The sequence below is a fragment of the Fusarium sambucinum genome, chromosome I (genome assembly GCF_050947815.1).
Source record: "Fusarium sambucinum isolate potato_lamoka chromosome I, whole genome shotgun sequence".
In the NCBI taxonomy this organism is placed as follows: Eukaryota; Fungi; Ascomycota; class Sordariomycetes; order Hypocreales; family Nectriaceae; genus Fusarium; species Fusarium sambucinum.
Window position 1 is genome coordinate 8564642 of NC_139294.1, and position 13730 is coordinate 8578371.

At 48.6% G+C, this 13730-nt stretch overlaps 4 protein-coding genes across 4 annotated transcripts; 2 read left to right on the forward strand and 2 right to left on the reverse strand.

Annotated features, from left to right (window-relative positions):
- Positions 1–341: 341 nt before the first annotated feature.
- FSST1_005527 (uncharacterized protein) lies at positions 342–1328 on the forward strand (the record flags this gene model as incomplete). Its single annotated transcript, XM_083231812.1, has 2 exons — positions 342–1002; positions 1087–1328. 2 exons carry the CDS (start codon positions 342–344, stop codon positions 1326–1328), a joined length of 903 nt encoding a protein of 300 aa, XP_083088957.1.
- A 394-nt stretch (positions 1329–1722) lies between these two features.
- FSST1_005528 (uncharacterized protein) lies at positions 1723–4632 on the reverse strand (the record flags this gene model as incomplete). Its single annotated transcript, XM_083231813.1, has 3 exons — positions 1723–2676; positions 2726–3939; positions 3993–4632. 3 exons carry the CDS (start codon positions 4630–4632, stop codon positions 1723–1725), a joined length of 2808 nt encoding a protein of 935 aa, XP_083088958.1.
- A 1605-nt stretch (positions 4633–6237) lies between these two features.
- Positions 6238–9064, reverse strand: FSST1_005529 (uncharacterized protein; the record flags this gene model as incomplete). The annotated part of the gene is made up of 3 exons (XM_083231814.1): positions 6238–6947; positions 6998–8583; positions 8631–9064. 3 exons carry the CDS (start codon positions 9062–9064, stop codon positions 6238–6240), a joined length of 2730 nt encoding a protein of 909 aa, XP_083088959.1.
- Positions 9065–10155: 1091 nt separating this feature from the next.
- FSST1_005530 (uncharacterized protein) lies at positions 10156–13086 on the forward strand (the record flags this gene model as incomplete). The annotated part of the gene is made up of 5 exons (XM_083231815.1): positions 10156–10291; positions 10341–10855; positions 10905–11210; positions 11250–11457; positions 11507–13086. 5 exons carry the CDS (start codon positions 10156–10158, stop codon positions 13084–13086), a joined length of 2745 nt encoding a protein of 914 aa, XP_083088960.1.
- Between the last annotated feature and the right edge of the window lie 644 nt (positions 13087–13730).

A 13730-nucleotide genomic window follows, 5' to 3' on the forward strand; every position in this document is an offset into this window, starting at 1 on the left:
TAAGTATGTATTATTAGACTGTTCTGCAGAGTCCTAAAACATTGGATAGTATTCCTTGGCACTGGCAAATGGCTGTTACTGGCAAGCACTGCAAACTCCAGGCAAAGAAACAATGGCATTCACGTGTCATGCGTAGCACATTTCTTCACCTTGTTTTCTACTTCTTTTTCTTTGTGCTCCGGTAGCTTGATTCAAAATAAATACAGCATCAACAAGCACCTAATCAGCCTTCTTGTTGGCTTACATAAAAAGTAAGTCCTCCACCTCATGCATTGGTACCTGAACGACTCGGCTCTTATGTTATTTGAAGAGATGCATCACTAACTCTCCTACAGATCACCATGGAGCACATCCTTACTGATTGTGCGCCTGACTGCGATCACACTCTTACTGTCGAAAGCCTTGCGAGCCACTGGGAAAAGAGCTGGTCCCATGGCGAGCTAGTTCTGTCGCACGTGGAAAAGGTCCTCCCAAGGTATGAACAGGCCAAGTCCTGCATGTCACGCCAGAGTGTTCACGAACTTTATCTGTACCTCAAAACATCCAGATGGATCAGCGTTGCCGACAGGCCGAGTTACCATCAAGCCTACAAGTACTTTCGGGGACTGTCACCCAACCGCCCAAACCAACCTCTCCGGTACTACCCCTACTACTTCATCATGCAGGCTCTGTTCCCAAACAGTGAGGCTGTCAAGAAAATGTGCTTCGACATGGAGCATCACTGGGGAGTAACACTCGATTTCACGCAGCCGTTTTATCCTCGTCTCGACGACGCTGAGCAGGAGCGTAAACTCATCATGGGACACATCCAACCGAAAGACGAATCTGTTAGTTTTAACTCGCCACTACCTACTTCTTACTCAGGCTTGTCTACTGGCCAGAGCATCAGCGGTCCTTCCGAGTCCAACCAAGAGTCCAGTGACACGCTACCCACTACCGACGATCAGGCAGCCGACAGCAGCAACATGAACTTCTTTCACGACTACGAAGAAAGACTCAGCGGTATCAAAAGCGACTTTGACAAACGTCTTTCCGATTTACAAAGCCGTCTCGAGCTTCAGAGGGATATCGGGGAAGACTAGGAAGACTCCAAGCGAGATCTTGACGAAGCTCGGGAGAAGACCAAGGAGGTCCATCACCACCTTGTGCAGTCCCGAAATTGCAAAGAACAAGCTCAAGCCTACGCGGAAAGGGCTAGTGAACATGAAAGAGCTGCTACTGAGATGGTGAAATCGCTCATAGAGAGTCTAGGCTCGACCAACAAGCGTTCTGCCAGAGACTCTTCTGGTGGTGCTAGACGTTCTAGCAAGCGACTACGCGAGAAATGAACGAGAGGACTCGGATGGTATTCGTGGGTTCGCATTATACTGGATTGAGCCTGAAAGGTAGACCAAGGTACCGACCGATATTGCAGGAGTATACGTCGATAATAGAGGCAGCAAAATTTCGACTGGGTTAGGGGGTTCAAAGGTAGATAGATGCCCTACGACCTACTCCAAACTTAGTACATACCAGTATGATACTTCCAGCTACCAACTGGAAGGTCGAGGTAGAGACGAGTGTTTAGTGCAATTAAGGATTTTAATATTCTAATTACTTAATATGTATGTACTCTATGTGATATTATGCCAAACACTTAGCCAAATAGCAATTCAGCCAACGTCCTTTCCATATGGGTACGCAACGCTTGCTAGATGATCCAGTTATATATAACTCAGCCACTCATAACCAGGTCCTGCTCATGCTAAGCCTCTTGTAACTACTCTGCAGTGGCTTCCCATACTCTCTCGCCGTACTCGTCGCCGCCTCGGCAGCAACCTCCTTCCCACTTGACTCATCCTGGAAGAAGTAGTGATTCGCACTCGGCGCAAATGCAACCTTCCAGGGCACGACAAGCTGCTTCTTCTCGGGACCGCCTCCACAGCTGCCGTGGAAGTTGCTGCTGGGCGGACTGTTAATCGCCAGCGAGAACAAGTTCTGCGGTTCTGTAAAATCGGTGACCAGGCCGGAGCGCATGATGAAGTAGCCGAGGCAAAAGAGATTGATGGCGAAGACGAGAACCAGGATCACGTAGAAGATGTTCTGCCAACCCTGCGTGTGGCCCGACGTGTATTCCTGCGTGATGAGTGACGCATTGAAAGCTTGGAGGAAGCCCGGTCCTTCGGTGATGACATTTCCAGGGAACTCTTCGGGATCCTGGTCCCAGTAGTGGCGAAAGGGCGTGTCGATGGCGCTGATCATAATGAGCGAGCTGGAGTAAACGGCGAGGGCCTCGGCCATAGAGGGGTGTGAGGCGGGCATCGTGGGTTCGTGGAGGGCGAGTTGGGTGAGGATGCGAGCGTTGGAAGCGTTGTTGTTAACAGAACCACCGTTGAGATCCATGGACAATCGCCATTGATCGGCGAGCCACTTCCAGTCCAGGGAGGGAAGAGACCAGCCTTGGTCAGCAGGGAATGATCGACGATATGCGTTCTCATCTTGGTCATCTTCACAGTGAGCATTCATGTGAGCACCAGCTGTACCGGAAATGCTGAACTCTGTAGAGCAACTGGGAGAAACCCAGGACCGAAGCTGGCAGAGGGTATAGTTCTTGCTTTCAGCGTTCTTGCCGAGGGTGTAAATAGCATCACCGGCATAGACAGTCGCGTTGGTGAGCATGTTATAGTCGAAGGGGTACTGTGTCATGTTAGATACCATCTTTATTATTCAGGTCAACTGGGCATACCATTTGAAAGACAGGAGGACGACGCTCGTACTTGGGTCCCCACCTGAAAATGTCATCAACGTCAGTTCGGTTAAGGTAATAGGGCTTATCCTTGCTGTCTATCGGCTGAGGTATTTCACCCGTCCAACCAGTCCATCCCGTCTTCTGGCCAGGAATAACGGTATTATTGTTTTTGGCATTGGGCCATGTTGTGTAGACGAGAGGTGCAATCTCATCCTTGTCCACGTCGACACACAAAACATTGACGGAAGGCGAAACGACGCCAGCTCGGACCGTGTACTCTCCTACACCGGCGAGGTCATCGGGCTGAAGGATACCGTTCTCCTTGAGGGTTGCAGCGCCGTAGACTCCAGGGTGAGGAAGGGCCAAGGTAACATTATTAATAATTCGTCCTGTCTCTTCGAACTGCGCAGCAACATCGCTATGCTCCGTCTCGATCCACTCAGAGAACATGGTCGTGTTGTCGAACAGAAGTGTAGTTCCACCAGGTCTTTTCTTCGGGTCTGCAGAGATCTCGGTTCCGTTTTGGTTGATGTTTGTCCAGACTGTCATGTAGTTGAGTAGGTTTCGGTATGACTGCCCAGAGAACTGCACGTTCATGCATGACTCTGCGGCGTGGATATCCTCAGTGATGTTGAAAAGGTAAGGGCAGTCTTGACGGACGTATGCGGCGTTGGCATAAGAGGCCTTGACATAGCCCTCTAGTTCCTTGTGTTGCCAGTTTCCAGACTTGAGCTTTGGCGAGACCATTGCGTCTGAGGCGGTGGTGTAAAACGCAGCAGCAAGTGTGGCAGTGAGAGACAGCATACCGAGAAGAGTCAGTGAAGACGAAGGGAGAGTCTCGAAGTGGGTTATTAAAGATCCAGGCTGGATGACCCAGTTACGCATCGTCATCTCAGCAAGAGACATTCCTTGCGCCTTTCGGATGAAAGCTCGTCGAGTGAGAACCTGACCAAGACACGAGACAAAAACTGTGACAAAGGACATTTCGATCGTCTTTGCTAAAAGGGCGGCGAGAGTCGTGGCGGTTGAGGGTGAGAGTGAAGCGCTTGATGCGATCTGGTGACCCCATCGCGGTTGAAGGATGGCCGTTACTAGCCAGATACCACTTCCGACCGTTGAGTAGACAGAAAGAACATAAATGGTAATAGAAAGCCAGCTTGATCTAGGCTGGTGAATGTCTCGATTTGATGAGCAACCCTTGGGAGGCTCAGCTATAAGATATGAGCATGACAAAGATATACAAGAACGAAGAAAAGAAACTTACCGAATTTCTTATAAAAGATCTCATCGTCAAATTCATCATCCATCTCGTCCCTTCTAGGCTCAACAATCTTCGGAAGCTTCGGTCCAGACGAAGATGAAGGCATAATCTCTCTTTCCTGGGTCGTGGTAGTCTGCTTAACCTTTTCAGTGGCACCAATATCTGTCTGCGAGTTCCCTCTGGAGTGAGGCATTGACGGGGCCCAAATCTCAGAATATGGCTCTGGAGTTCCTTGAGAGTTGGCGGTGCGCGGACTAAAAGAGCCTTGAGCAGGAGTATGACGAGGCGAGTCGCCGCTCATCAAGTTGTGAAAGGAATGCGGTGTCTCAGGTGGACTCAATTTGTGATGTTGATTCGGATCCGGAGACTGGGACTGGGACTGAGACTGAGACGGTGCCGATCCCATAGAGATTCCCAGCCCGGAAGCGGAAGTTGAAGCTGCTCCGAGGTTGGACATTTCGTGTTGATTATGTTGTTGCTGTCCTCTTTCTCCTGTTGTTTCTGACGACGACATCATGAGAGGAGAGTAATAGCCACTACTATTCCCAAATATGTTTATACCGTGACTTCTCTTCGGTGGTTGGAGACTCTCAAAGTGATCGTCGGAGTAAGTGAAAGGACTTGAAGCAAAAGGGTCGGCCATTGCGGTGAAGGGGGGGGGGGGGACAAGACGTATTTTTCTTCCTTTATTTTTTTCAATCATATGCAGAAAATGATGCTGACGCTGGTCTGAGAAGCCTGACCCATGCTCTCTGCTCATCCAGAAGGTCGTGAGTTGCGAAGGATTCTCGCTTGAGCCTGTTAGTTGAGCAGGGATATCACTAGTAGCTAAAGCCAACGTGGCGCAGGAACAGATCCAACAACAAAGAAGCCTATACAAAGAACTACTCTAAAAGTCTTGAATTTGTGTCTAAAATTACAGCGGTCAAGCCTAATTCGACTCCATGTTGTGGTCCTTGCTCTTGTCACAGACACAAACATCAACACAAACGCGAAACGTAAACACGACATTCTCCTTGAGGTTGAGATGAAATAACAGGGACCCATTTTAGTTAGTTATTAGCTACAGCTACTTGCTGCACTGTAATAAGGCTGAGTCCTCTTCAAGTGGATGTTCGTCAGTCACTAATGTGGTTGAAGGGAGGCTGACCGCTATAAGTGGACCAGCAACGATCGATCAGCACGCCGGGCTAGTGAGGAGCCTGGCTATTCAACAGGAACTGACTGTATTCTGATGTTGTCAGCTTCTCGAATTTACTGTGTGAAAGGTAAAAATAGTTGTTGTCTCGATTCAACAGTGGCGGTCATATTATCTGAATCCTATGTCTCCCTAAGCCCTGCTAGACTCTTGTGCTTGTGTAGTGGGTCATACATCTTTCGCGCATAAGTTTATCCTGCTAGCCAACTGGACAATTGAAGAGGCTATTCGCTGATGTACTACTGTAAGTTAGCCATTTTCAGGAACGGAACGCCACTGTTTCATCAACTCTAGTCTTATATTATAATGATACACACTTCAATCAAAGAGATCTTATTAACCAATCTGATCGATTTCTCTTTCACTCTTTGAGTTCATCTCAACTAAGGCTGTGTAACGCTTCGCTTACTGCCATGCAATGCAATGCAACTGCACTTCGCCTCCCATTCCCTCAACGGGTGGATCATATCATTGCTGACAGGTTCCACCTTTGATCCTTTACACCAGGGTATTTATTTATCATGCTGTCAGCATCCAACGCCAAGGCTTGTCCGGTCTTTGCGCGGTATCCGGTTGCATACTGGCATTGGGGTATTAGAAAAGTTGGCCGCTGGAAGCATAAGAGACGAAATTAGCAGGTCACTTTATGCTTATTAGGCTATAGTCCTTAGACTACTTATTTTTATACCCTAAGACTTAGGAGGTTGACTTTCCTGCTACCCACTAGACTGATTGATAGAGTTCCCTAGACCATATATGAAAGGATTATGAATACAGATACTCTGTAGACTCCGTCAAACCATTCTAACACGTCGGAGACTTTTAGGTGGCTGCAAGTAAGCGTGGCAATGTTGCATTTTAGGATCTAGCCCCCAGTCTTGGTCATCCTGTTAGTTTACAACTCATTTCAACAGACGGTCTTGGCTGGATCTGGGGTTACCAAAGTCCCAAGGTTATAGTAACTAGATATCAAATGGTTTCTATAACCAACAACTCAAACTACCCATTACTAAACACCCATACGTCTACTCACACGACAAGTCTCATCCATCACGATATATACACGCGCATATTGCTCCCATACAAATGCCCCTTTGGAATCTGCACATCATCACCATGAAAATCATGCAACATGAGCCAGCAAATCATCCGTAGAACAAGAGTACACCACAACTCCTTGCAAGCCAAAAGATACGCTGCGTACTCTGCTGTCTGGGCATGTCCCCCTTTGACCACGTTAAATTCGGAATCAGCCGTCTTCAAGTTGAAGAATCTGGCTGAGCAGGAGATTTGCACGGCTGGGAGGATTTGTTGGAAATAAGTTGCCATCAGAATTTCTTCCTTGTCGCTACTGTTCAAGCGCGGAAATGTCTGGCCATTCATTTGGGATAGAACCTCGTCAAAGTGAGAGCCAATAACATCCTGTACAAGCGGCGTTTGCGTAGATTTTATGAGCGTCTCGTCCAGCTCTTCGAGTACAGAATGTAGAGCATCCTGAGCTTGCCAGCTATAGTTGGTTGGAACCTCTCGTTGAAGTTGGATCTCCGTCTTTGGGGCCAAGAGAGTATTGAGGTGAACAAACAACTGCCCATGTGCCGTTTCTTTATCGTCATGCAAGTACTTTCGATACGAAATGAGTAGCTTTGGTAGAGAGAATCCTTTTGTGCTCCAGGTGCAGTAACATGGGTTCGGCATGTATCTGAAGCAGAGATCCTTGATATGGAACACCTGACCCATCATTCCCATAAGTTCAAATGTTACTAAAAGACATTAGCAACGGTTAGTGTCAGGTAGTAATAGCGTGACTTACTTGGAAAGATATGGGATGTTACAGCGCCATCTCGAAGGAAATGGTTTGACGACTTGCGATCACATCCAAATGTAGCCAGAGTATCAGCCATATCCTTTCGACTACCCAAACAAACAACACGCGAAAAAATGGTCGGAAGCTGTCCAAAGGCAAGTCTCATAACCTCTCTGTTGGGAACCAGTCTGTTCTCTTCAAAAACAGTCTTGTCCAGAGCCTGGAGGTAAAACATAACACCAAGACCACTAATCTTGTGGCCTTTAACAAGGAACCCGTTGCCTTCGGCTTGGTAAATATTGTAGTTCGGGTTAAATTCACGCCAATATATGCCCAACATGGCAAGCATCTCTATCAGCTGGCTCATGGTGGTGGTTGCATATGGACGGTTTACTGAAGGGGGCATATCATCCCAGCTTTTTCTCTCACATTGCAAAGCTGCTCGCATACTGTGCTTGCCTGCGACGGAGCTGAGTATTGCTTGGGCACTGGCTGGTCGCGGTCTGAGACTCATTATCTGCTGTCTCGTCCAGTTCTGGGACTGATTCTCCATCTTTTGCAGACTCGACAGGAGTGTGAGCCACGTCGCACGTTCATTCTTCACAACCCTACCTGTCTTGGTCCTCGTGCTTGTAGGAGGTGGCTCGAGATCTGTGCGTGTAGCATCCAGACTCTTTCGTGTTCCATCGATGAAGTGCACCTGCGCACCTTCGATGTATCCCTCAGTTGATCCCGGAGTCGATACAAAGATAAAGGGAACTTCAAACTGGATCTCTGTACGAAACTCTTTAGACTTCCACGTCTTTGTCCGAGAGTTGCTCCATCTGCCAATGACGTTTTCCCCACAATTGGGAGGTGGACGGAACTGCTTGAGAGAAAATGGTGCTTCAGGGCTGGGTTCTATGGGAGACTTAACGACGCTTCGCATTGTGATAGCTCTCATCAAGTCTTTGGATATGCGCTGGTTTCCGGCCATATGTGCGTAGTACTCGGGATGCTTCAGCTCGGTCCTACTCATGATGGGAAATGCTGAGAGGATGGAAGAATTGTCGGCGAGACTGAAGCTGGTCATAACTGAACCTGCCATGGATCGATTGCGAGCAGAGTAGATCGAAAAGGCGTCTGTAGAGTTGTAAACGCGTTGATAAACACCCGATTTCTCGAGGGTTTCTTCGAATTCCCTTCGTGGTGGTGAAGAGACACCATTGCTCTCCACCTTGGTTGAAGTTTCCGCTGAAGAAGTGCGCTTCGGCACAGGTCGAGCTATCTGAGGCACAATCGCTCCCTGCGAGGGAAAACTCAAAGATCTTTCATTACTCGAACGAAATGTATTCCAATCCTCGTAATCTTTGTGAGACGTGACTACAGATGAGTTGTCCGTGTCACCGTCCTCTTCCTCCTTCCAGTTAGCCAGTGTCGTTCCCACAGATGATCTGTTAGAGGGGAATAAAGCTGGGTTCTCTATGATGTATGTGTTGAACATGGCCTCTATTTTCTCCACGCGCGATTGAGTCAATTCGCTGTTTCGTACGATCTTGTCGATCTTTCTGGCCAATTTGTTTTGCGATTCGATAATTACTACGTCTGAATCGCTACCTGATGTCAGCATATATGATAGCAGAGAGTTAAAGAGTCTCACCATTGCAATATGTTCAGGATAAGAGTCACAGAACCCTTGTGGGCTTGTATCTCACGTACGTACTTGACCACATCATCCTGCACCCGAAGCCACTTGACCTTGCCCAGCTTCGTCCGAGCCAGAGCACGGTTATCATCAAACGGTTTGAGAACCTCGATGAGGCCATCACAGGTCGTTACTAACTCGCTGATGGTGACAGTCGCATCATGAAGACCTAGCGACGTGCCTGAAGTCTTGGCCACTGAATTGGGGTCATCGATTATGCTCTTAAGTCGGTTAATAGCCCAGTGAAGTTCGCTGGTCTCGGCCTGTGCCCACTCAACTGTTCTGGGACAATCTTCCATGTTTGTTTTTATCTTGTCAAAGGCTTTGATAATGGCGGCTGCGACTGTTAGTAGGCCAGCCACGCCGCTGGCGATACTAAGAGGATCCATAGCTGGAGAAGGGGAGAAAAGTTGATGAGAGACGTGAACTTGAGAAGAGACATTTTCCGAGGTCCATCTTGCAATAATTATATCATCGGCTGGAAATCAGGCTGGCAACTCCTGGTTCCTATAGGATGAGTAGCGATGCAGCCTTGTTGAGCAATGATGTATTGGTACATCTTGGTTGGCATGCAGGGAGCTACTAAAGTACAGTAGGAGGATCACTAGTGTTTCGGAGCTGAACCACATTAAATTTATATAAAATGCATTCGCTGAGTCTGCCTTGGTTGCCTGGTGAGGCGTTTTTATGTTGGTGAACTTCTCGCATCACATGTCCATATATGTCGACTGTCTAAAACATCTAACCAGTTAGCTGTGTTTTATATTATTAAAGACTTCCTGAGACAATACTATCATGTCTGGCCTCAATTCATCATCCTTTAATAAAGTAGAGTATTCACTTACCATTATCGGTCCCAATACCCGTCCATGCATAATCAGCCGCAACATGCCAGGATTATCCAAACCACATGATAATCTCCACCATCTCTCAACTTCCCCTCTTTCTTTCCCAGCCCTACGAGCCTAGAGCCGAGCTTACCTACTTACTCTAGGGCTGACGGACCGGGTCAATTGCGAGCTGCAGACTACAGGGGCGGCTGGACCTTTCAAGGGACTTTTGGGGGCCAAGCTTGTTTGCTGTTGGACCAAGGCGTTCTTGAGTAACGAGAGCGAGACCTATCCTGGTCACATTTTTCTTATTCACCGTCTTACAGCATAAAGTATTCACATGTAGTCTCAAGCCAAGACAGTTGAAGCGCTTCAACAGCGCCAAAGTTACATCGAGGAGGAATCCAACCATGTCTCTCCCTTGTCTGTGAACTTACAAGGAGTCCTTTGATGGCTTGGCAGCTGACGAAACTGAAGGAATGAGACCATTTAAGCGCCTGTATTCCTACCGTGCATATACGATAGTTCTTGCTTCGTCGACGGTATAAAAAGCGCTTTGAGATCCGTTCTTGCACTTGCTTTCTTCCCATTCTTTCCCAACAACTCATCTTGACACTCTACATCTTGTCTTGAGTGAGTAAATTGTGAACATGTCTGCGTCTCTTTCTCGCTCATCGTCTCCCTCCAGGGCTTCCATTGAAGACTTGGGAGACCGATCCAAGGTTACACCTCAGCAGGTGATTGATAAGTTCTGGAAGCAGTTCACCACAAAGAACCCAGGAAAGGGTAAGCTAGCCTCCTTCCACGGCAAAGAGCAATGACTCACAAACATCAGCAACAACTGTCATTCCCTCAAACACGTACACCGAATTTGCTGCCAAAAGAGGTAATCAGGTCACCACAACAACCTGTCAAGCTTCGTACGAAGACGCCGCAGCAACATGCCGCGCCAAAGTCGAAAAGATTGTCAAGGAGTGTCGTCGCATTAACAAAAAGTACCGCGATCCTCACTTTGACATCGAGCAGGACCTCAAATGGGGTCAGAAAGACTGTCTTCGGTCTCTCTCCAACGTAGATGATTTTGTCCCTGGTGAAGACCTCACACCTGAGAGTGTCAAGCGTGTCGGTGATATTTTCGACAAGCCTCACTTCTACATCGATGGTCCTACTGCCAATGATATCCGACAGGGCCGTAATGGAGATTGTTGGCTCATTGCTGCTCTTTGTACCCTGAGTGAGAAGCCGGGTATGATTGAGAAGCTCTGTGTTGCCCACGATCAGGATGTTGGTGTCTATGGTTTCGTATTCTACCGCGATGGCGAGTGGATCTCGGAGATTGTTGACGATTTTGTATGTCTCTTGGTCATTCATATAGTGACATAGAACTAACCATTCCCAGCTCTATCTGATTAAGCCCGACTATGACGAGGGCTACCTCGACCGAGTTCTTTTTGACGATATCGAGCGAGTTGATCCAGACGAGGCCTACCGCCGCATCTATCAGTCCAACAGCAGCGCCCTCTATTTTGCACAGTGCGCCCACCCTCAAGAGACTTGGCTGCCTCTCCTTGAGAAATGCTATGCCAAGGCTCATGGTGACTACTGCTCTATTGAGGGTGGTTTTGGAGGCGAGGGTCTTGAGGATCTCACTGGAGGTATCACATCTGAGCTGGCCACAACCGATATCCTCGACAAGGCAGGTACTGTACTCTCTTTCTAGAGTAACCAACTAAAACATCAACAGGAGTATTTTTGGAAGGAACAGCTCCTCAAGGTCAACGATGAATTCCTGTTTGGTTGTAGTACAGGAATCTTTGGCGGCGCCTGGGGTGAGCGTAAAGGAATTGTTGAAGGCCACGCCTACTCTATCCAAAAGGCTGTAGAAATAGACGGCAAACGATTGCTCAAGGTCAAGAACCCCTGGGGTAAACATGAATGGACTGGTCCATGGAGTAAGTCAACGTCCCCTTTCAACACATGATGCCTACTAACAGGTACTAGGCGATGGGTCAAAGGAATGGACCGCCGAATGGCTTCAAAAGCTCGACCATCGTTTCGGGGACGACGGAGATTTCTGGATCTCATACGAAGACTTACTTAGAAAGTACCAGGCTTTTGAGAGAACCCGCCTCTTCACCCCTGAGTGGCGGGTCACCCAGCTCTGGGCATCGCTATCCGTCCCCTGGGCCCTGGACTACCACGACACGCACTTTTCTTTCACCCTTTCTAACTCGGGTCCTATTGTGATTGCCTTGTCCCAGCTCGATGACCGTTTCTTCCGAGGTCTTGAGGGCCAGTACCGTTTCGAGCTTGGCTTCCGTCTTCACAAGGCTGGCCACTCAGACTACGTCGTTCGCAGTCAGACTCCCTTCCGCATGACACGTTCCGTCAATGTCGAGCTCGATCTCGAAGCAGGTGACTACGAAGTCCGCGTCAAGATCAACGCCACACGCGATCACGAAATTCTGCCCATTGAAAATGTCATCAAGAACAACGCCAAGTCACGACGCGAGAAGCTCCTCCGCATTGGTCTCGCCTACGACCTTGGCCATTGCAAGGGGCGATTCGTCGAGACGCCCGAGGAGAAGGTTGCTCGACAGGAGCACGAGAAGAAGATCAAGCAGAAGAAACGGGACAGAATCAGGGCCAAGATTCTCAAGGATCGCGAGGACAATCATTATCTCGTGAAGCAAGATTTCCAGAGGAGCGAGCACAAACGACTCAAGAACAAGGAGAGGAGGAAGCTCAAGGAAGCTGCCTTGAAGGCTAAGCGGGAAGCTCGTCAAGCTGAGAAGAAAGCTGCCAGAGCCGAAAAGATTGCCCAGAGGGCACTGAGGCGTGAGGCCAAGGCTAAGGCGAAGGCAGCAGCAAAGGCAGAGGTGGAAGCAAAGGAGAAGGCTGAAGAAGAGGCCAAGGAGAAAGCAGAAACCGAGAAAAAGGTCGAAGAGGTAGCTGGGAAGTCCGAGGCTGATGCTCCCAAGCCAGAAGAGCCTATGACTCCTGAGTCTGACAACTCAGATGAGAAGGAGGTCGCTGAGGAGAAGCCTGCCGAAGTCGCCTCCGCTGAACATGCCATCGAAGAAGCCAAAGAATCTGAATCCGATTCTGATTCTGAGTCGTCATCTTCTCCTGATCAAGACACCGAAGAAGAGGTTGAGACTGACGTTGAAAGCATCGGCACTCTTCTCGACCTAGCTGACCGAGAAATTTGGATCCACGTCGATAACTTCACTGGTGAAGTCCCAGCGTCAGACTCAGACTCGTCCTCCGACTCCGAATCCGAAGCCGGTGACGACGCCGAAAAAGACCCCTGGAACGCTGTCGTTGTCGTCGGCATTCGCATCTTCCACAAGGGTCTGGGCGAGGGTGAAGAGGACGGCGACCTCAACCTCAAAGTGATCCGACCCATTCGATTTGGCAAGGATGACGAGGAAGTCGATGTCGAGAAGAAGTGCAGTACCAAGGTCTTGGACGTGGACGATAGTGCTAAGGACGCTACGCTCGTGGGAGATACCCAGGAGAAGGTCCGGTTCATCAAGGGGGATAGTGCGAGGAGAAGAACTGTTACATCCATCTTCTGACGTGGACGGATTATGATGTTTAGTTTAGCGATGGTTCAACTGTCTCTTGTTATGATAGCATATGAAGAACTCTACCCAGCCTTGTGCTGAAACTTCCATGTTGTACTGTTACCCTTGATAAACTATTCCTGCTCACAGGATATTCAAATTGTGAAACCCAAACGCCAGAGCGTGCAAGCCCATGTCCCATATGCCAACCGGTGCAGGGCAAAGCCATGATAAAAAAACGCCAATTGTCGTACTCATACTCATACAGATCTCATACATCAACACATCTCGCCACACATCTTGCTTCTCTGATGCCACTTCGCTTCATTTGGGGGGTTATGGGTGCGTATCAAATCATTTACAACTCTTCTCACTGCATCTGCGCGTCTGTCACTAACCACCACACCACTGCAGCCTCACTCCTCATCCATCAGACCCGCGTCAAAGCAACAACTACATTCAACACAAGCCGTTATGGAGTAGTCTGGTATTCTCTCCTCACAACTTGTGTCTGTCTGCCGTTCTGTAGGACGCCATCCTCCGCATCAAACAGGTTTCTTCTTGCATAGTAACAACAAGTCACCTGTCGTCCACAAGAAACAGCATCTTATCCCCTCTGGTCGTCGATCAATCTGGCCTTCAGCCCACCACTCTCA